A 20891-nucleotide genomic window follows, 5' to 3' on the forward strand; every position below is an offset into this window, starting at 1 on the left:
GGAAATGGCTTGTGTTTTATACATGTTTACTTTATATTAAAATGAAATTTTCACAAAGTTCTTTAAAATACAATCCAATTAAATTTTCAATGTCTCTGTTTTCACATTCCTGGATGGAGCTTTTGAAAAGCCCACATTGTAGTAATAACCATAAAACCACCTTGCTAAGGAAATGCTACCAAGCTTAGAAATAATATCTTTATAGTCTGTGTGGGAATACAGAAGTCTAGAATCTTCAGCAGGTGATTACAGTGGTTGAGTTCTCATTTCCTTCCTGTTGTGTCCTTTTTTATGGAGGACACATTCGGAATTGCACTTGGCTGCTAAGTGGCTAGAATGAGGAAAGCATGAATCTATTTGAGAAATCACGAATCACAGATTATTTGAGAATATTGAGCCTAGAGAGTTTGAGGGATTTTCCCCAAATCATAGAGCTGACAACAGGTTCAAGTCCCCAGGTCTTCTTTGCAATAACTTCTACTTCCTTGATGATTTCTTCTGTTCGTGGGTAATTCTTAGCCTTCTGCTAAGACTGGGGCCAGTTTTTCAGGGACAGCCAAGACATTTTACTTAGACATGGTCAAGTCCATAGCAACTCACTTCTATATGACACTGGTTATATGGCAGATATCATGCTAAGAACTTTTTTTTTTTTCCAACGTTTATTTATTTTTGGGACAGAGAGAGACAGAGCATGAACGGGGGAGGGGCAGAGAGAGAGAGGGAGACACAGAATCGGAAACAGGCTCCAGGCTCTGAGCCATCAGCCCAGAGCCCGACGCGGGGCTCGAACTCACGGACCGCGAGATCTGACCTGGCTGAAGTCGGACGCTTAGCCGACTGCGCCACCCAGGCGCCCCTAAGAACTTTTATAGACATTATCTCTTTTACTCTTCATAAGCACTCTGTAAAGAGGGACTCCACTAGTGTACCATTTTACAGATGAGAAACTGAAAACCACAGAGGCCAGATAACTTGTTCAAAGTCACACATGTATGGAAGTGGTCAAAGCAGAAACTGAAACTAAGTCATTCTGATTTGAAAGCCCATGCATTAAACCACTTTACTACATTGCCTTTCCACACAAACAAGAACATGCCAAACAGAATGAAAATCCACATTATTATTTTAAAACAAGCACATTTTCATGTCTATTTTTAAAAGACAGGTACATGTGAACAATGGCAATATGAAGTGTTTCTGAAATATGAGTTCAAATTTTGGGAATGCAAATCTCAAGAACTCAGTACTTTATTTATTAAAAATTTTTTTCTTTAATGCTTATTTATTTTTGAGACAGAGAAGTGGGGGAGAGGGAGAGAGAGAGAGAGACAGAGAGAGAGAGACAGAGAATTAGCAGGGGAGAGGCAGAGAGAGAGGGAGACACAGAATCCAAAGCAGGCTCCAGGCTCTGAGCTGTCAGCACAGAGCCTGACAGGGGGCTTGAACTCATGAACTGTTTGAGATCATGACCTGAGCCGAGGTCAGACGCTCAATCGACTGAGCCACCCAGGCGCCCTGAGAACTCAGTACTTTAGTGTCTAGGGATGATCATGGTGGTTTTACATAAATACACCCTTTCTGCAGGTAAAATATCAAATGATGTGTAAGACACATGTGTAGATTATTTTTGCACAGGTATTAGCTACTATTTGTAAAATCCTATTAAGAAATTGTTGCCAACAACAGCTAGCACTGGGGAGCTGAACCAGTTCTTTAGTCATGTCAGTGATGTTCTTGTAGCTGACAGAATATTTATTCCCAGAGGTAACTGCTATAAATTGCATTTTGCCCCTTCAGTTGCTACAAGCTTGTGATGGTGAGTAGGCGGAGAGGACAACCTGTAATTCAGGATGGTTTGGAAGCTGGTTGCCTAGGAAACTGGGAAAAGTAACATCATGCACACCAAGACTGTCAACAGGAGAAAGGATTTTTTTTTTTTGATCCATGTTGCTTTCCAAATACATATTTTGTGACTTTTGTGAGTCTGATTAGGGCCATTGGTCCTTGGTGGGCAGTGCATGCCAAGCGGGACAAAGGTTAGTCAGAAAGGACGGGAAATTCTTTATAAATATTGTGCTGACAGAATACTGAGGGGGAAGAGATAATGGTGTAGTTCAAATGAGTTTAAAAGATGACAAAGTTATCAACAGGTGAATATTTCACACAATGTGACATGCAAGCAATTCTTAGTCATAATTTACATCTAAATTTATAGCAGTGAAAACTTACTTTTTTTTTAAAATAAAAGTTTTATTTGCTGTAACCCACTCTTTGCTGCTTTTATGCTACTTACACCAGAAATTTTGGTTTACAAGGGAGTAGTTATTTTCAAGGGTAGCACTTGGAAATTCACAAATATTCGATGAAAATAATTTCTTAATATTTTAAAAATATGCGTATTTAATTTTTTGTTTTTAAATGTATCACACATGTACACATATACATTTTATAAGTGTGTATATGTGTGCACACTATTTAAGTAAATCATGAAATTGCTGATTTTAGCCTATATTGGGTCTATAAAAATGACAATTTTATATATTTCAACTTATAAATAAATAGCAGAGATCACAGAAGGTATTTTTTTTTCTTGTCCTTCTTTGCTTGGGTCCCCATTCCCTCTTTTTTCATCTCCACCTTACCCCTACCCCATATCAGTACTACCCTACCCTTCTCATATATCCTCGCCCTATTCTTGCCTCACATGAATAACCTAGTATACATCTCTGGGCTCACAGAATCATGACCAGGTGCAAATATGTCTGTGCATCTATGTATGTGTTAGTGACAAAAACTTGCGGTGTAGAATCTCAGGCTTCCAGATTAATTTTTTCCCATTGATATTTATAGCTAAATATTCTCTTTCCTGTATTTGAATACTGCTTATTTTCTCTTCCTTGCACTTATTCTTAATGAATCTCAGCCTAATTTTAAGTAGTTTCTTCACTTTTGACATTCATTCACTTGAATTCTATTTCTCTCATATGTGGTAGCAACAGCTCACAAATGACTCAAGCTGCAAAATGTGGCAACACGTCGCACAGATGGATTAGTAATTATTTTCTGGTTTCCGGCTTTGCATCCACAGAATAACCTATTGCTTTGTAAAGTAAAGAGTAAGGAAAAACGAAAAAGAAATACTTTGGATTATTCTAATGACCCTAGACCCAGAATTTCTCCTGCAAGGAAAAATGTCTTCCTCCAGCCATTTATCTGGTTTCCATCTGTCAGAACCAAGTTAATGATTGGTTAGGCAATGGATTCATATGAAAAGACCTTAGAATTTATGTTATGGATGACACTGTTTGAAATCTTAAAGATGTACAGCTTCACTGAAGATGTGATAGGAGACCTGATGCTCTCACTGTCAGCCAAAGATGACTCTCCCTCCCTGCAACTGCCATTGAATCCCATGTTCGTCTTCAGAGACAATATTTATTTTATTAGGCCATTGTGGCAGATTTCTGCTCGGTATGGTGGGCAGATTCCCAAGATGCTGGGCAACTGGGCTATTCCATGACTACCCTACTCTGAGTTTTCTTACTAGAAAGTGAGTGTTGACAGAAGGAGAAGGAAATGAGGACTCAGTGGTTGGAGATTTATGCCCTCTTCTCCAGTCTGCACTCACCCTCACCCCTCACGTGCATCTGTTCCGGTCCAGGATGTTCTTTGGCCTCCACACAAATGCTACCACAAAGGGCTATTGCCCTTGGGCTACAGTCACTTCTCTTACTTGGAAAGGAAAGTGCTGTATAATGAAATAAAATGTGAATTCCTAGGAGTTTGGGGGTTGAAGTTCTCTTGGGATTAACTCAGAAGATGCCATTCCTGAGTTGTCATTTGTTTGCCTGATAGAGTTTCCTTGAGTGAGTCTTTTATCCTTAGCAGAGGATACCCCGGCCAGGGAGAATACGGATCATTCCAGTTCTTGTAGGTATGATTGAGGGCTGTTATGTATTTAGAAGCTGAGTCTGCCCTTTACCTGCCTGTCAAAAGGGCTTCAAAGCTGCTGCACTAGGAACCGTTTCAGATTACAGACTTCGGTAACTAATGACCCATGTCCTCCCTTCAGTCGTAAAATCCCAAAATGGTCCTAGGAGAGGAGAAGTAAATCCTGATGGCTGCTGAGAGGTCATCTTAGAACTAAATCTCAGGAGAAATGCTTTTAGGTTGAGAGAGAGAGGGCCCCCTCAAAAAAAGGAAAGGAAAAGAAAGGGGAAACATGAGACTAGTATACAGAAAGGTGTTTGCGGTTCACCCAGGTGTATTCTAAAGACCAAACCCCCACATCAGCAATTAGCAGGAAACCTTTGAGCTCTTCTACCTCTGAGGAAGCACGATGGAATCAGATAGCATGGGAAGCATGGGCACACACACACACACACACACACACACACACACTTCACCTGATTCTACCTGCCGGTCTCCGTAGGAAAGGAGTTTCTGGGGGAGAGAGAATGAGACCAGCTGACAGTCCAAGGAGGCCGTAATTTTAGCAGACCTACCAAGAACATTGATGTAGGAGGCTTGTTATTCTAAATCCCGGAAGCCTTTTTAGTTTTTCTCTGGAAAGTACGTGAAGCGTTGTAATGCTGCTTTGCTCCCCAAACTGGACAGCGAGGTAAACAAGAGCAGCCTCAACAACAGCGAGGAGCAGAAGCTCTCATCCTGACCACCATGGAGTTTCTTGAAAGAACTTACCTTGTGAATGACAAAGCCACTAAGATGTATGCCTTCACCCTAGACAGGTAACAGACATCTGTTTCTGCTTCACAATTTTCTGTCTTGACTAATCAGTAAACCCTTGGGTCCTACTGCTTCAAAATTGAGAACTTTTGCTGTGCAACTCAGAGGCATTTTGTAAAATTTGGTAAACTTTTGACTGACTTGTATAATTCAAATCCTGAAGAATTCAGGATTTAATTCCTTAAATATCCTAAGTGCACAAAGGATACATTTTATTAATATATTTTCATCTGTAGTTTATCTTCCAGAAAATAGGCATATATACGATCCAATGTGTTTACCTTTCTTTTCTTCAAGTTATTCCATTTTTAAAGTCCTAGGTAAATCTTACTAAATTGCATTTAGAAAAAAATTAAGGCTTTTAAACTATGTGACTGAATTGTGATTATACTGATCTTTAAATTAATTGCTATTTTCTTAATCACAAAATAACATAATCAAATATATACAACTATAATAAATATAGCTGAATTTAATGTGATATATAGTTCTAGTTCCATTTAATATCTCCACATTACTACATGCAATATATTCATTCATTTTTCCCCTTATTTAACTACTATTGATTAAATACACCTGGATATATAACAGGAAGAAGATATTCCTACTCTCAGATCTCTGTCCTCTTGAAACTTTGAGTCTAATGTGGAACCTATATAGGGAATAGGCAATAACAAAACATCATGCAAGTGTCATTCTGGTGGTGTTTAATGAGAATATCTCAAAGAAAAGGTATTAGCTAGACTTTAAGGGTCAGAGAAAGCTTTTCAGAAGTGCTAGAGTAAGAACTGAAAAATGAAAAGGAGTTAGAGAGTAAGGTTAGGAAAACTCCACAGAGAAAATAGGGTTAGAGAGAGGGAGGCAAACCATAAGAAACTTTTTTTTTTTTCAAATGTTTATTTATTTTTGGGACAGAGAGAGACAGAGCATGAACGGGGGAGGGGCAGAGAGAGAAGGAGACACAGAATCGGAAACAGGCTCCAGGCTCTGAGCCATCAGCCCAGAGCCTGACGCGGGGCTCGAACTCACGGACTGCGAGATGGTGACCTGGTTGAAGTCGGACGCTTAACCGACTGCGCCACCCAGGCGCCCCAAGAAACTTTTAACTATAGAGAACAAACTGAGGGTTACTGGAGGGGAGGTGGGTGGGGGATGGGCTAAATGGGTGATGGGTATTAAGAAAGGCACTTGTGATGAGCATTGGGTGTTATATGTATGTGATGAATCACTAAATTCTACTCCTAAGACCAGTATTATAGTATTTGCTAACCAGCTAGAATTTAAATAAAAATTTGAAACACACACAAACACAAAAGAGAGAGAGAGAGAGAGAGAGAGAGAAAATAAGGTTAGGGGACATTTTCCAGACTGAGATAATTGCCTGGAAAAAAACAGAGACATATAAGAATAAGAGTTTGGTGTGTTTGGGGAGTTCAACCTGAATGAAGAGCAAAGAGAAACATGCTTAGTACATATGGATGAATGAATGGAAATCTGAAATGAATTCATGTTAGGAGCAGAGCTTAAGAGAATACACACCCACTAATAATATGTATAATGTTTTTGTTTGTTTTGTGGAACCAAATTAATATTCTAAAGAGTAATAACATTGTGTTTGAGAGCATCAAATGTTTGAACAACAGTAAAGGGACTTTTTATAGGACATTTATAATTTTGGTTTAAAAATATATGATAGATTCTAGCACATCTATTATCTCACATTATAAAAATTATTTTTCTTAGAAAAATAATATTAGATGTGACTTATTAAGACCATAAATAACCAAACCTCATTTTAGGTCAGGCAGAAATTAATTTTTTTTTAACTTTACTCATTTTTGAGAGACAGAGAGAGACAGAGCATGAGCGGGGAAGGGGCAGAAAGAGAGGGAGACACAGAATCCGAAGCAGGCCCCAGGCTCCGAGCTGTCAGCACAGAGCCCAATGCAGGGCTTGAACTCATGAACTGTGAGATCATGACCTGACCAAAGTTGGACGCTCAACCGACTGAGCCACCCAGGCGCTCAGGCAGAAATTTCAGGCAACCAATTGTTAACACTATGGACACTATTAATAAAGCATCTCTATGTTATTAAAATAACACTATTTCCCTTCTCATTAAAATAGACCATTAACACTCTGTTACACAAATAAAGCCAATCATTTATAGTTACAGGGTCTCTTTCACTTCCTAAATGGGTATGATTTTCAGGATATGGTGATGATAAAAACTGTCAAACTCATTTTAATTTTGTTTTCTTTTTTTTTTTTCAACGTTTATTTTTATTTTTGGGACAGAGAGAGACAGAGCATGAACGGGGGAGGGGCAGAGAGAGAGAGGGAGACACAGAATCGGAAACAGGCTCCAGGCTCCGAGCCATCAGCCCAGAGCCCGACGCGGGGCTCGAACTCACGGACCGCGAGATCGTGACCTGGCTGAAGTCGGACGCTTAGCCGACTGCGCCACCCAGGCGCCCCTTAATTTTGTTTTCATATAAAAACAGTTAAACCTGGGAGAGATGATTTATCCTGATTCCTGATTTATCAGTTAGGAACCTGAATGCCAAAGAGAAAAATTGCCTTTCTTAAGGGCAGATATCTAATTATGACAGAGTTAGGGTCTGGATCCATGCCTCCTGTTTGTGAATTCAGTGTCTGCTACCTCCTCCATATCTCCTGCACACACACTTTCATCTTGTGCCCTCCTGAATCCTTAATCTATTTCCTCCTGAGGTCACATAGACTTTGATTTCCTCAACAATCATTTTATGATTCGTAGTTCTGTGGGTCAGGATTTCCTCAAGGCCCCATATGAGGTCAGTGAGGTTTGCTCATGAGGGTGCATTCTGCTGGTGTCTGAACTGTGCCAAAAGATACAAGATGGCTTTGCTCACATGTCTGGGAGCTTTGTGTCAGCTTTTGGTTAGTCTTCATTCTCCTTCCTATGGCCTTAAATATCCCCTCCCTGTAAAGGAGCCTGCTGTGGACTGGATATTTGTATCTCCCCCATCCCCCAAATTCATATGTTGAAGCCTGAACTCCCATGTGACTTTCCTGGAGACAGCACTTTTAAAAGGTGATTAAGGTTAAATGAAGTCATTAGGATAGAGCCCTGATATGGTAGAACTGCTGCCCTCATAAAAGAGGAAGAGACGCCAGAGATCTCTCTCTCTCTCTCTCCACCACGTGAGGATGTAGCAAGGCAGCTATCTATAGACTAGGAAGAGAGCTTTTGCCAGAAACTGAATTTTCCAGCACTTTAATCATGGACTTTCAGACCATGAGAAAATAAATTTCTGTTGTTTAAGCTACCCAGTCTGTGTTATTTTGTTATAGCAGCTTAAGCAGACTAACAAATGGTCCAGCTTTAATTGGATGGGATTGTGGAGAGATTTATGCCTCAGGGCATTGTTGAAAACACTAATCAATAAATGATTACATAGGTCAACTGTTAGATATGATACCCATTTAAACAGAGCATCCAGAAGCTTAACAATGAGACCATGGAAAGAGAGAATCACAGCAAACATGATTAAAAAAGATCAGCATCCCTGGGCTGGGGTGGGGGTAGGAGGTAAAGATGACTGTGTGCATCCCCAAGGCTGCACCCTTTTGCAAATGATAACAGAAGCTGTACATGTAGGGGATGTCAGAGGAAATAGATTCCACTTAAGTAGACAAGTCATTGCTAAACAAATAAAAAAACAAACAAGTAAACAGCAGCAACAACAGGCCCACAGGAGATCAATATCCAGAACTGCTATAGTGTATTATCTAAAACATCCAATTTTAGGCAAAATATTTTAAGACATGCAAAGAAACAGTGAAGAATAATCCATAAAAGAGCAGGTAATAGAAACTTCCTTTGAAAGGGCCCAGAAATGGAACTTAGAATTCAAAGATTTCAGAGCAGTCATTATAAATATGATTAAAGAACTAAATGAAATCAATTAAAGAGAGGTATGATGCAATGGTTCATCAAGGAGAGAATGTCAATAAAGAGACAGAAATCATAAAAAAGAAAAAGAATAAATGGAAATTCTGAAGTTGAAAAGACAGCATTACCAACAATAGCCAAATTATGGAAAGAGACCAAATGTCCATCAACTGGTGAATGGATAAAGAAGATGTGGTGTGTGAGTACAATAGAATACTACTCGGCAATGAGAAAGAATAAAATCTTGCCATATGAAACAATGTGGATGGAACTGGAGGGCATTATGTTAAATAGAATAAGTCAGTCAGAGACAGACAGATACCATATATTTTCACTCATTGAGAAACCTAACAGAAGACCATAGAGGAAGGGAAGGTGAAAAACTAATTTCAAACAGAGGGAGGCAAACCATAAGAGACTCTTAAATACAGAGAACAAACTGAAGATTGATGGAGGGGTGGGAGAGAGGGGAAAATGGGTGATGGGCATTGAGGGGGCACTTGTTGGGATGTGCACTGGGTGTTGTATGTAGGCGATGAATCATGGGAATCTACTCCCGAAGCCAAGAGCACACTATATACACTGTTAGCTAACTTGACAATAAATTACATATTAAAAAAAAAGAAAAGGACAGTAAGTAGAATAAAAAAATTGTTAAAGGGGCTCAGCAGTAGATATGAGCTGGCAGAAGAATGGGTGAGCTTGAGGATAGATCAATAGATATGCAATATAAAGAACACAGAGAAAAAATAAGGAAGGAAATGTAACAGAACCTCAGGGAAATGTGGAAATCATTAAGTGCCCTAACATAAGCATAATGGGAGTACCAGAAGGAGAGGGAAAAAAAAAAAGGAGGAGAAAAATATTTGAAGAAATAGTGGCTGGAATCTCCCAAAATTTGGTGACAATATTAATCCACACATCCACAATGGTCAACAGATTCTAAGAAAAATTAAGGAAAAATGGATCTACTCTGATATATCACAGTGAAAATGCTGAAAGGAAAACACAAAGAGAAAATCTTGAAAGCAGCAAGAGAGAAGAAAAAGATTCATCATGTTCAAGAGCATCTCAGTAAGATTCACAGCTGAATTCTAGCAGAAACAAAGGAGCTGGAAGGTGGTAGAATGTCATATTTAAAGGGCTAAAAGAAAGGGCTAAAAGAAAATGACAAAAAGGGCTGTCAACCAATCATCTTATATCTAGCAAAACTATCTTCTAAAATGAAGGTGAAATGAAGACATTCCCAGGTGAACAAAAACAGATGTTTTTTTGCTTGTAGACTCACATTTCAATAAATAGTAAAGAAAAATTTTCAAGCTGAAAATAAGACACCAGACATTAATTTGAATCAACACATAAAAACCAAATAGCATCAGTAAATGTAATTATAAAAGATAGTGTATTTACTTTTCTTTCTTCTCTTAACTGATAATAAATTGCATATATAAAATGTATATAATATTAGATGAAATGGAAAATTTATACAAAGATACAAACTACCAAACTAACTCAAGAGAAAATAGAAACTCTGTGTGGATCTATAATAAATAAAAATAATGAATTAGTAATAAGGAGATTTCATGCAAAGAAAATCCCAAACCCAGCTGTCTTCACTGGTGGTTTTTACCAACATAAAAAGTAGAATTAATACCAATTCTTCACAAATTCTTCCAACAAATAAAAAAGAATGAGCATTTTCCAATTCATTTTATATTTCAATATTTCACCAATAGCAAAACACAAAACTATCACAAGAAAATAAAACTACAGGTCAATATACCTTATAAATATAGATTCAAAAATCCCTGCTCCTACTACTAACAAACTGAACACAGCAAGATATAAAAAAATTATAAACCATGGCAAAGTCAGATTTATCCCAGTAATGAATTCTTGATTTAACATTTGAAATATAATCAAAGTAATATACCATATTAATAGAATAAAGGACAAAAACCACCATATGATTATCTCATTAGATGCAGAAAAAGCATTCAACAAAATTCAACAGCCTTTCATTACAGTGTTCACCAAACAAGGAATAGAAGGTAACTTCTTCAACTTGATAAAAAGCATCTATGGAAAATCTGAAGCTAACATTATACTTAGTGGTAAGGCCTGAAAGCTTTCCCCTAATATCAGGAACAAGACAAGGATGCCCATTGTCACCATTTCTACTCAGCAATTTATTGAGTGTTCTAGCCAAGGCAAACAGGCAAGACAGAAATAAAAATGAAAATAAAAGCCATCCAGATTGGAAAGGAAGACATAAAACTTAACACCACGTGCAGATAACATCAACTAGTATATAAAAATTCTAAGGGATCCACTAAAAATCTTTAGAGCTAATGAACAGGTTCAGTAAGGCTTCAGGTAGCAAGATAATATCCAAATAATAAACTGTATTTTTATATGGTAGCAATGACTAATCTGCAAATACAATTAAGACAACAATTCAGTTTATAATAGCATGAAAAAGAATAAAATACTTAGGAATAAATTTAACAAAGTACAAAACTTGTACACTGAAAATAACAAAACACTGAAATTAAAGAAGATTTAGATCTTTATTTAGATCAATGCAAAGATATCCCATGTTTGTGTATTGAAAGACAATTTTAAGATGGCAATATTCTCCAATGTAATGTAGAGGTTCAGTGCAATCAGTACTAAAATCTCATCTGCCTTTTGAAGAAATTGACAAGATAATCCCACAATTCATATAGAAATAAAAGGGGCCTAGAAAAAGTGAAACACACTTGAAAAAAAAATTTGAAATCATTTCCTGATTTCAAAAGTTAATACAAAGCTACAACAAATGACAGCTAAATGTAAGAGCTAAAACTATAAAACTCTTAAAAGAAAACACAGGCATAAAACCTTATGACCTTGGGTTAGGCTATGGTTTCTTAATATGGCACCAAAAGCATAAGTGATACAAAAAAATAGATAAATTACAGAGCATCAAAATTAAAATCTTTTGTTCTGAAAACAATACAACGAAGAAAATGAAAATACAAGCCACAAATTGAGAGGAAATATTTGCAAATTAAATATATCAGAATATATAAAGGACAATTACAACTCAATAATAAAAAGATAAATTGGCCAATTTAAAAGTAGGCTTTGGATAGACACTTCTCCAAGAAAATATACAAATGTGTAATAAACACATGAAAGATGTTTAACATCATTAGCCATCAGGGGAAATGCATGTCAAGACCACAATGAGATAGTACTTCATACCCACTAGGATGGCTATAATCAAAAAACCAAAAACAAGTGTTGGTGAGGATACAGAGAAATGATAGCTCTCAAGTATTAAATGTGGGAATGTATAATAGCATAGTGTTTTGAAAAACATTCTGGCAATTTCTACAAAATGTTAAATATAGAGTTTCCTTGTGACCCAGGAATTCTACTGCTAGGTATTTTTTCAATAAAAATGAAAACATACTTCCAAAAAAGCTTGTATACAAATTTTCATAGCAGCATTATTCATTATTATGAATAAAGTAAAAACCCCAAATCAAAACCACCTAAATACCCATCAAATGATTAAAGAAAATGTTGTATATCCATGCAATGGAGTGTTATTTGAAAATAAAAAGCAATAAAGTACTGATGTATTGATACTTTCTAAAACATGGATAAACCTTGAAAACATTATGCTAAGTGAAAGAAGTCATTCATAAAAACCACATGCTGTATGATTCCATTTATATGAAATGTCCAGAATGGGAAAATTTATGGAGGCAGAAAGCAAATTAGTGCTTGCCTAGGGTAAGGTTGTATGTAAGGAGATTGGGACATTGGGGAAATATTGCTAACGGGTACAAGGTTTCTTTTTGGGATGATGGAAATGTTCTAACTTAGATTATGGTGATGGTCGCACAACTCTGCAAATATGCTAAAACCCATTAAGTTGTATACATAAGTGGGTCATATGTGTGGTATATGAATTATACCTTAATAAAGCTGTTTCAAAAAGGAGAGGGTAAACTGAATTCCTGTTCTGGGATAAGAAATTACATCTGATGCTGCAAACATTTCTATTCTCCACTCCCTCTAGCTCTCCCCTCAAAACACTTCTTCACATCACTCATATATTTCATAAACATCGAATCAAGTATAATCTCAGCAAATATGTACTGATATTTACTGTGTTCAAGACAAGGTCCCAGGAGCTGAATACTTAGGACTCTTTCTAGTGCAGACAGAGCACAGTGGTTGATAAGGGGAAATGGGCCAGGAATAGTTAAGGGATTTATGACTGTTTTCTCCTTCTTTGACATTTATCCTCTCCTTAGGATTAGAGAACCAAGCCCCGGGGTCAATTAATACAAAACTGATGATTTGTATGATTTATTGTCATTGGAGTAGAATCTAGAATGATAGATGTGGACAAAGGGGCAACAAAAGAAAAGCCTGCTTTTTGTTTATTCAAGCTTTGTTATAAAAATGCTTAGCCTAAAAGTTATTTCACAGTAAAACTTGCTTTATTCTTTCTCAAGAACAATTACAATAATGTAATGTAGTTTGTGACAATGGTAGACTAACTTAAAAATTCACACTTTTTGGTGCATTTACCTTGTTCCAAACACACTTTGAAATATTTATATGAATTAACTAAAATATCACAGCTGCCCTGTGAGAGAGGTGTTATCATTATCACCATTTTGCAGTCAGGAAATTGAGGCACAGAGAGGTTAAGTCATTGTCTTCCAGTCATATGATTAGTGAGTGGTAAAGCTGGGAGGTGACTTAGCAATGGGATGTCAGAGCCCAAATTCGCAGCCCCCTCGCTGTGCTGCCAGTCACTCAGCCCATCTCTGAAACTGATATGCCCTTATCCTAGCTGCTGTAACCAGAAATCCATGAGCCATCCTCCGGTCCCTCCCCTTCCTCATTCCCCCTTAACTGATGCTATTGATTAGTATGTCCTGTGGATCCTACGTCCCAAATAGCACTCAAATATGGCTACTTCTTCCCATTTACTTTGTCACCACACTGGTCCAAATCATCAGCCTCTCTGCTTCAGCCAAACGTGGTCTCCATGTTTTGCCCCTTTATACTCAAACCTCCCAAGCATCACCCAAAGTGATCATTTTAGAAATGTGAACCACCTAATGTTACTTCCCTGCTCAAAACTTGCCAACTTCCTTCCTGTAGAATTTGAAGAAAAGTAAATCCTTTTTTATTATTTTTTAACGTTTATTTTTCAGAGAGAGAGAGAGAGAGGAGAGACAGAGAGCGTGAGCGGGGAAGGGTCAGAGAGAGAGGGAGACACAGAAACCAAAGCAGGCTCTTGGCTCTGAGCTGTCAGCACAGAGCCCGACGCGGGGCTCAAACCCACTAACCGTGAGATCATGACCTGAGATGAAGTCTGGCGCTTAACTGACTGAGCCACCCAGGTGCCCAAGCGAATCCTTTTTTAATGGCTCAGAGTTGTGCATGAGCTAACATCTGCCTACTTCTCTGACATCATCCAATGTTACTCTTTCTTCACACCACAGTGGCCACATATGTAGTTCCCTTTCCATCAAGCCAAGCTTTTGAACAAGACAATCTCTTTCTTGCCTTTGTGCCCTTGCCCCAGCAACACCCTCCACTTGATGTTTCTCTTGCATGTAGGTCTACTCCCAGTTACCCTTGAACTCACCATGGCAGTATCTCTACAGAAGTGCACCCCCATTACCACTCTGTTTAAAGTAGCCCCACCTTCCCTCACCCAGTCACTGCCCATCATACCACACAGCCTCTGAAACTATCTGCTGGCTTACAGTTTGTGTCCCTCTGCTAGGATACAAGCTTTTTAGGTCAGGAGCTTAGTCTCAAAGACTATGGTGTCATTAGCACCTCTGATAGTGGAGGCATGTTGCAGGCATGCAGCACATATCTGTTGAATGAATGAATGAATGAATGAATACATGAAGTGTGGGAAATGCATGGTGGGACCCAAGCTTTCATCTCCTGTTCTAACAGTCATAGTGACTGGAGGTTCTTGGGAGAAGTGATGTGAAAGTACAAAATGGGATTGATTTTATATGGTCAACATATGAAATAAGAGGGTGAAAAGTATTACCAGCTCTATTTTTAGAGACATAGAATAAAGGAGTTTAATGTCTATCATCAAGCAAAAATGAAATACAAAAGAAAAAGAGAGGCTTCCCCAAGATTACAAAACAAAGCTCCATTTTCTAATTCATATTTTAAGAAATAAACTCAAATTTGTAGGCTATTACAAGAAAAATTTGGAATATTTCCCTATTTCTCCTGTTTTTCTCCCCCCCTTTTTTTTCTTTGATACTACAGTAAATATCTTTGCTCGGGTCTACTATTCCTACCCTTCTGAGCTTCAACCATCTTTGAATTTGTGGGAATCTATGGTAATTTATTCACAATTCGTTTTTTGATGCATCATAGCATTTGCTTTGTAGAACCTTCTTAAAATTCTTAGGATTCACATCATTTTTTATATCAAGAGCCTATTCTGCATCTATAGGTACCCAGGCCATTTGGCTCTAATGAGGTGATGAGAAATGTATTTTAATTTTGGATTTCAAGTTTGGGGAGGATTATGGACCCTTTTAGGAGCCCAGAGAAGACTGTGGGATCCTGCATCCCCCCCCCACCATAAAACACACACAGACACACATATGAACACACTGCATCCAATTTCAATGGACCCTCTGAAGCCCACCTTTGGATCCCCTGCTTAGTACCTTGAAGAGCAATCTCAGCTCAGAGTGAATCCATATTGGTTAATCTCAGAGTCTGGGGCAACAAAGCAGGGTTTAAAAGTAAAATTGGCCAGATTTCTTGTACTTTTCTTCTTGTGGCATTGCCCAGAGGCTGCACCCTTAGTGGGATTCCTGCCTTGGTCTGCCTTCTGCACTGCTCCAGAATAAGTTCTTTCTCCTGGTCACCACCTGGTTTTCTCTGACCACAAGATTCATGAAAAGTATAAAATAAAGCAAAGCTTCCTATGGCTTCAGCAAATCATATGGTCATATGAACAGTGCCAGAACAATTGGTGACCTTGTCTTGGTCATGTTGCCTTCTCTGCACAAAGGAAGGGAAACTTCTATCATGCTTCCTTTTTAGTTCTCATGCTCCTCTGAGTTGATGGCCATTGGTGACCCACACTGCTACATGACTTTTTTTAATTATTATTATTCTAAGGGTATGTATCACATTACAAAGGCAAAGACTTATAAATATTCTATGTGCCTATTGCCAAATGGTTCCTATTCTAAAAAAGGAGATTATTTGGAACTGTTCAAAATCCTGAATGCTATTAACATCATCAGAATCCCAGTTCTGCTGTTTGCTGGCTATTTGGCCTCGGGCAATTACTTAACCTCTCTGAACCTTCATTACTTCAGCTAACAAACTACAAATCAAAAACCACACTGAGATATCACCTCACACCAGTCAGAGTGGCTAAAATGAACTTCAGATGCTGGTGAGGATGTGGAGAAATGGGAACCCTCTTGCACTGTTGGTGGGAATGCAAACTGGTGCAGCCACTCTGGAAAACAGTGTGGAGGTTCCTCAAAAAATAAAAAATAGATCTACCCTATGACCCAGCAATAGCACTGCTAGGAATTTACACCAGGGATACAGGAGTGCTGATGCATAGGGGCATGTGTACCCCAATGTTTATAGCAGCATTTTCAACAATAGCCAAATTATGAAAAGAGCTCAAATATCCATCAACTGATGACTGGATAAAGAAGATGTGGTTTATATACACAATGGAATACTACTTGGCAATGAGAAAGACTGAAATCCTGCCATTTGCAGCAATGTGGATGGAACTGGAAGGTGCTGAGTGAAATAAGTCAGTCAGAGAAGGACAGATATCATATGTTTTCACTCATATGTGGATCTTGAAAAACTTAACAGAAGACCATGGGGAAGGGAAAGGGGAAAAAATGGTTACAGAGAGGGAGGGAGGAAAGCTATAGGAGATTCTTAAATATAGAGAAGAAACTGAGGGTGGATGGGGTGGGGGAGAGAGGGGAAAATGGGTGATGGGCCTGAGGAGGGTGCTTGTTGCCATGGGTGCAAGTGATGAGCCACGGGAATCTACCCCAAAAAGCAAGAGTCCACTTTCCACACTGTATGTTAGCCAGTTTGACAATAAATTACATATATATAAAAAAAGAAACTGTGGGATTGACTAAATGGTACCTATAATCTTTCCATCTATGAAATTCTAGAATTCTATTCCAGCCTGTAAATAATGCTTTATACTTGAGAAGAACTGATATATACTGCCTGCTTTAGGAAGTTTAAGTAGGTTCAACTCACAATACAGCTTTGATAGATTGGTAGAGAGTGTGTGCAAAGCTGTGTTAAGAAGGATTCTGGGGGTCAACAGGGGCTCAACAGGAGAAAGTGCTTTGATCTATTAACAGTGTTGGTGTGGAGAAGAAAGGAAGAGTTTGGGCATGTGATAGTATTTGAATCTTCAGACTGGCTCATACGCACATATCTAACATTGCTCTTCACCCCTGCTTTTTAAAATTTGTAACACAGGGTCCAAAATCCTTTCAAAGTGGAGTAATTTGTAAGGAAATGCATCAAAATGTATCTGCTTCCTTTCTCCTGTTCCTTTAACATCTCTTAATCACTGCTGGTATAGCTTGGCTGAATAAAAAAGCAAAACCTTTAGTAGTTGAGACTTCAGAAGGAAATTTCTTGCTTGTTCCTTACACTTGATATTTCTTATAGAAGGAGCTGTGAACTGTAACTTCCTATCTAGTTAGCAAATGTCCTTCTATCAGTTCTGAGAATGGGTAGGGCTGTCAGTGAGGTATTTGTTTGCAACCGTGTTCACTTCTTGCTTCTGTCAAACTCATCCATAGCGTGGAACTCCAGCAGAAATCCTTGAATAAAAATCAATGTCCTGGAGAGAAGCCAGAGGAGCTGGACTCAGGAGCCATCTATCACTGCCACAGCAACTCCAAGGCCACAGAGAACAGAGCAAACGAGCAAGTCTATGCCAAGTGGAAACTCTGTGCTGCTTCAGGAATATGCTTCGTTTTCATGATTGCAGAGGCCGTGGGTGAGTATTATTCAAAAAGACTTCTCTGATTAAACTAGCAAACAGACAAAACCCCACATCATTGCAAGAGGGTTACATAAGTTCTTCTTTTAAAGAAAGATTTCATATTTTCTGTAAGTATGGAGTAACAATATGCTCATTGTAGATAAGTTGGAAAATATTAAGAAACAAAATAAAATTCATTACCATCCCACATTTGAGTACTAACCTCTAATAACATTGTGGAGTATTTTTATACAATATATTTTTCTATTCATAACTCGGTTTTTAAAATATAACTGAGGGCATACTGAATGCTTTTGACCATGCCATCAAATATCCTTCAAAAACATTTTTATGCCTGAACAATATTCTATAATATGCTCCACTGTAATTTACATAACCATGTCTGTATTGTTAGAAATTTAAGGAGTTTTTTTTTTCCCCCTGCTATGAACAATGCTGCAATGAAAACTCGTGAATAAAACTCCGCCTGCCTCTCTGGTTAATCCCTTGAAAGAGATTCCTAAAAGTGGAAAAATTGATTGAAGGATATAAATATTTTTATTACTTCTTGATTCATACTGCCAAACTGCTACCCAGAAAGCTTAAAACAATTCATATGTCTGCCTGTTGTACATGAGCATTACTGTCCAAATCTTTATCAAAACTTATTTTAATCTGTTATTTATTTTTTTAAGCTTATTTATTTACTTTGAGAGAGAGAGAGAGAGCACAAGCTGAGGAGGAGTAGAGAGAGGGAGAGAGGGAGAGAGAAAGAGAGAGAGAGAGAGAGAGAGAGAGAGAGAGAATATGAGAGTCCCAAGCAGGCTCCACACTGCCAATGTGAAGCCCAATGTAGGGATCGAACTCACAAACTGTGAGGTCATGACCTGAGCTGAAACCAAGAGTCTGATGCTTCACCGACTGAGCCACCCAGGTGCCCCTTAAGCTTTTATTTATTTATTTTTTAAAGTTTATTTATTTTTTTGGGGGGGGAGGAGAGAACATGCAGTAGCAGGGTTGGGGCATACAGAAAGAGAGAGAGAACCCCAAGCAGGCTCTGTGCTGTCAGCGTGGAGCCTGACATGGGGCTCAATCCTGTGAACCGTGAGATCATGACCTGAGCCAAAATGGGGTTGGATGCTTAACTGACTGAGCCACCCTGGTTCCCCATATTTTAATCTTTTAAAAATCTTTATTCATGTATAGGTGAATATGCTTTATTTTAATATTCATTTCTTTGTTACTGTTAGAATATTTTTTGCAAGCTTATTAGTAATCTGTATTTCACTTTGTTGATGCATTTCCTGCTTGCCTCTTAATGTCTCCTGATCATTTGTTTTTTAGATAATTTATAATGTTCTGTTCTGATCTCTGAGAGCTCTTTATACTGTTAGGATATTGAAATTTTTATACTTGTTATAAGTACTTTTCTAGTTTTTTGTTTACTTTTTAGTTTTTGGTTTGATGTGGGTAAGTTTTAATGTTTTATATATGTAATTGTATGAAACATTCCACTTTGAGCTGATTTCTTTTATTGCTCTCACTACTTTAGTGCTTTGGTTCCTGCCTACTGAGAAGACAAATACCATTTTGTTGTTCAATTTTTTGCATGTAATTTCAAATTATTTTGTGAGATTAAATATTCTCTAAGGACTAAAGATTCTTTTTCTAAATAGTTAACAAAGTTTTCAGCATTATTTATAGAATAATTAATCACTCCTTCCATTGATTTTTGATGTTTTTTTCATCACTTATCAATATTTTATAAAGAATAGGGTTTGGTTCTAAGGTGGGTTTCATCAATCTGTATTGCTATTCTCTGTTAGTAGTAAAATATTTAATTAACATACATTTATATGTTATAATATCTGTTCTTTCCTTATTATTCCTTGTTTAATAGAAAAAAGGAAAAGGCTACTTATTTCTGTTTATTATTCTAATTGAACACAAGAACCATTGTATTCTGTTCCCTCCAAAATCAAATAATATTTTTACTGGTATGTAAGTTGATTTGGAAACAAAGATCTTTTAAAGATACTCAGTTTTCTCTTCTAGGAACATGGCGTTTCTCCATTTACCCAAATACTCTATGTCTCTCATCAATATCTTGCAATTTTAGTTAGTTTGCTTATTTGTTTGTTATAGTACAGGGACAGCCTATTTCTTGCTAAGGTTATTTACATGTGTTTGTTTTATTATATTTCTCTTTTTTTCAATAATAAAAATATGGTTCATATTTTTACCATGTTAAATAATATCTTATGCTAAATCAAATCTTATGTTCAACTAGTTAACTGTTAAGTGAAATGCTTCCTGAGAGGTTAAGTATTTTCACTATGGTAATGAAGTGGGTTTTTTCCCCTTAGTTTTTAAACGATAAACAAATAATCAAGGATGCTTGTTGACTTTTGTCAAGTACCTTTTCTTTTAAACATATTCTGTTAAAAAAATTTTTGACACATTGCTGGTGTGTGTTATATTCAGAGATTTCCTAATATAGTACAATCTCTGCATTTCTGGCATTACGATGATAATAACTAATATTTATTTAATGCTTACTATGTGCCAGAAACTGTGATGAATGCTTTCCATCGTGTTACTTTACTTAATCCTGTTGAAATCCCTGAGAGGTAGGTCTATTATTATTTGCACTATGTAGATGAGGAACCTGAAACACAGAGAGTAAAGGTCTCTACTGGAGTACCACAGCTCGTAAATAAGTGGGCAGGCAGCCTGAATTCTGGGGCTCATGTTCATAGGCTCTCATTACAGTGCCACTCAAATGGACTGCGGTGGACCATTCTTTCAACGCATTGCTCAATCTGGAACACTCATTTTATCTTTAGGATTTTTTTTATCTTTATTGATAATTGAAATTTAACTATAGTTTTCTGTTATGGGGCTATTTTTCTAAGTTTTTGAATTAGAGTTACACATATGAAAATGAAAAGTTTAGTTTTAATGAGACTTTTTATAAGAAAATGGAAACCATTTTTGTAACATTGTAACTATCTCTTCCTTTTTAAGAACTACCTGGTAAGTTGTCTAGCTTTGGAGACTTTCTTGGAAATAATTTTTAACATATCTTTGTTTGCTTCTTCCTCATTTATTGATGTACTCAAAATTTCTACTTCGTGAGTA

At 37.5% G+C, this 20891-nt stretch overlaps 1 protein-coding gene across 2 annotated transcripts in view; it reads left to right on the forward strand.

The window, feature by feature from the left end:
• Positions 1-4308: 4308 nt before the first annotated feature.
• The window catches only part of SLC30A8 (solute carrier family 30 member 8), a 46867-nt gene continuing 30284 nt past the window's right edge, over positions 4309-20891 (forward strand). The window contains exons 1-3 of one of the 2 annotated variants that reach the window (XM_047073798.1): positions 10768-10797; positions 11639-11680; positions 17564-17765. In XM_047073798.1, the coding sequence (XP_046929754.1) occupies positions 10768-10797; positions 11639-11680; positions 17564-17765 (274 nt within the window). Of the gene's footprint in view, positions 4752-10767; positions 10798-11638; positions 11681-17563; positions 17766-20891 lie in introns of those variants that run through there. The other variant, XM_047073799.1, reaches the window with a different exon arrangement.

Source organism: Lynx rufus, unplaced genomic scaffold, assembly GCF_022079265.1.
Source record: "Lynx rufus isolate CCGP_SWC_20201006 ecotype Redwood Valley unplaced genomic scaffold, mLynRuf1.p SCAF_12, whole genome shotgun sequence".
Lineage (NCBI taxonomy): Eukaryota > Metazoa > Chordata > Mammalia > Carnivora > Felidae > Lynx > Lynx rufus.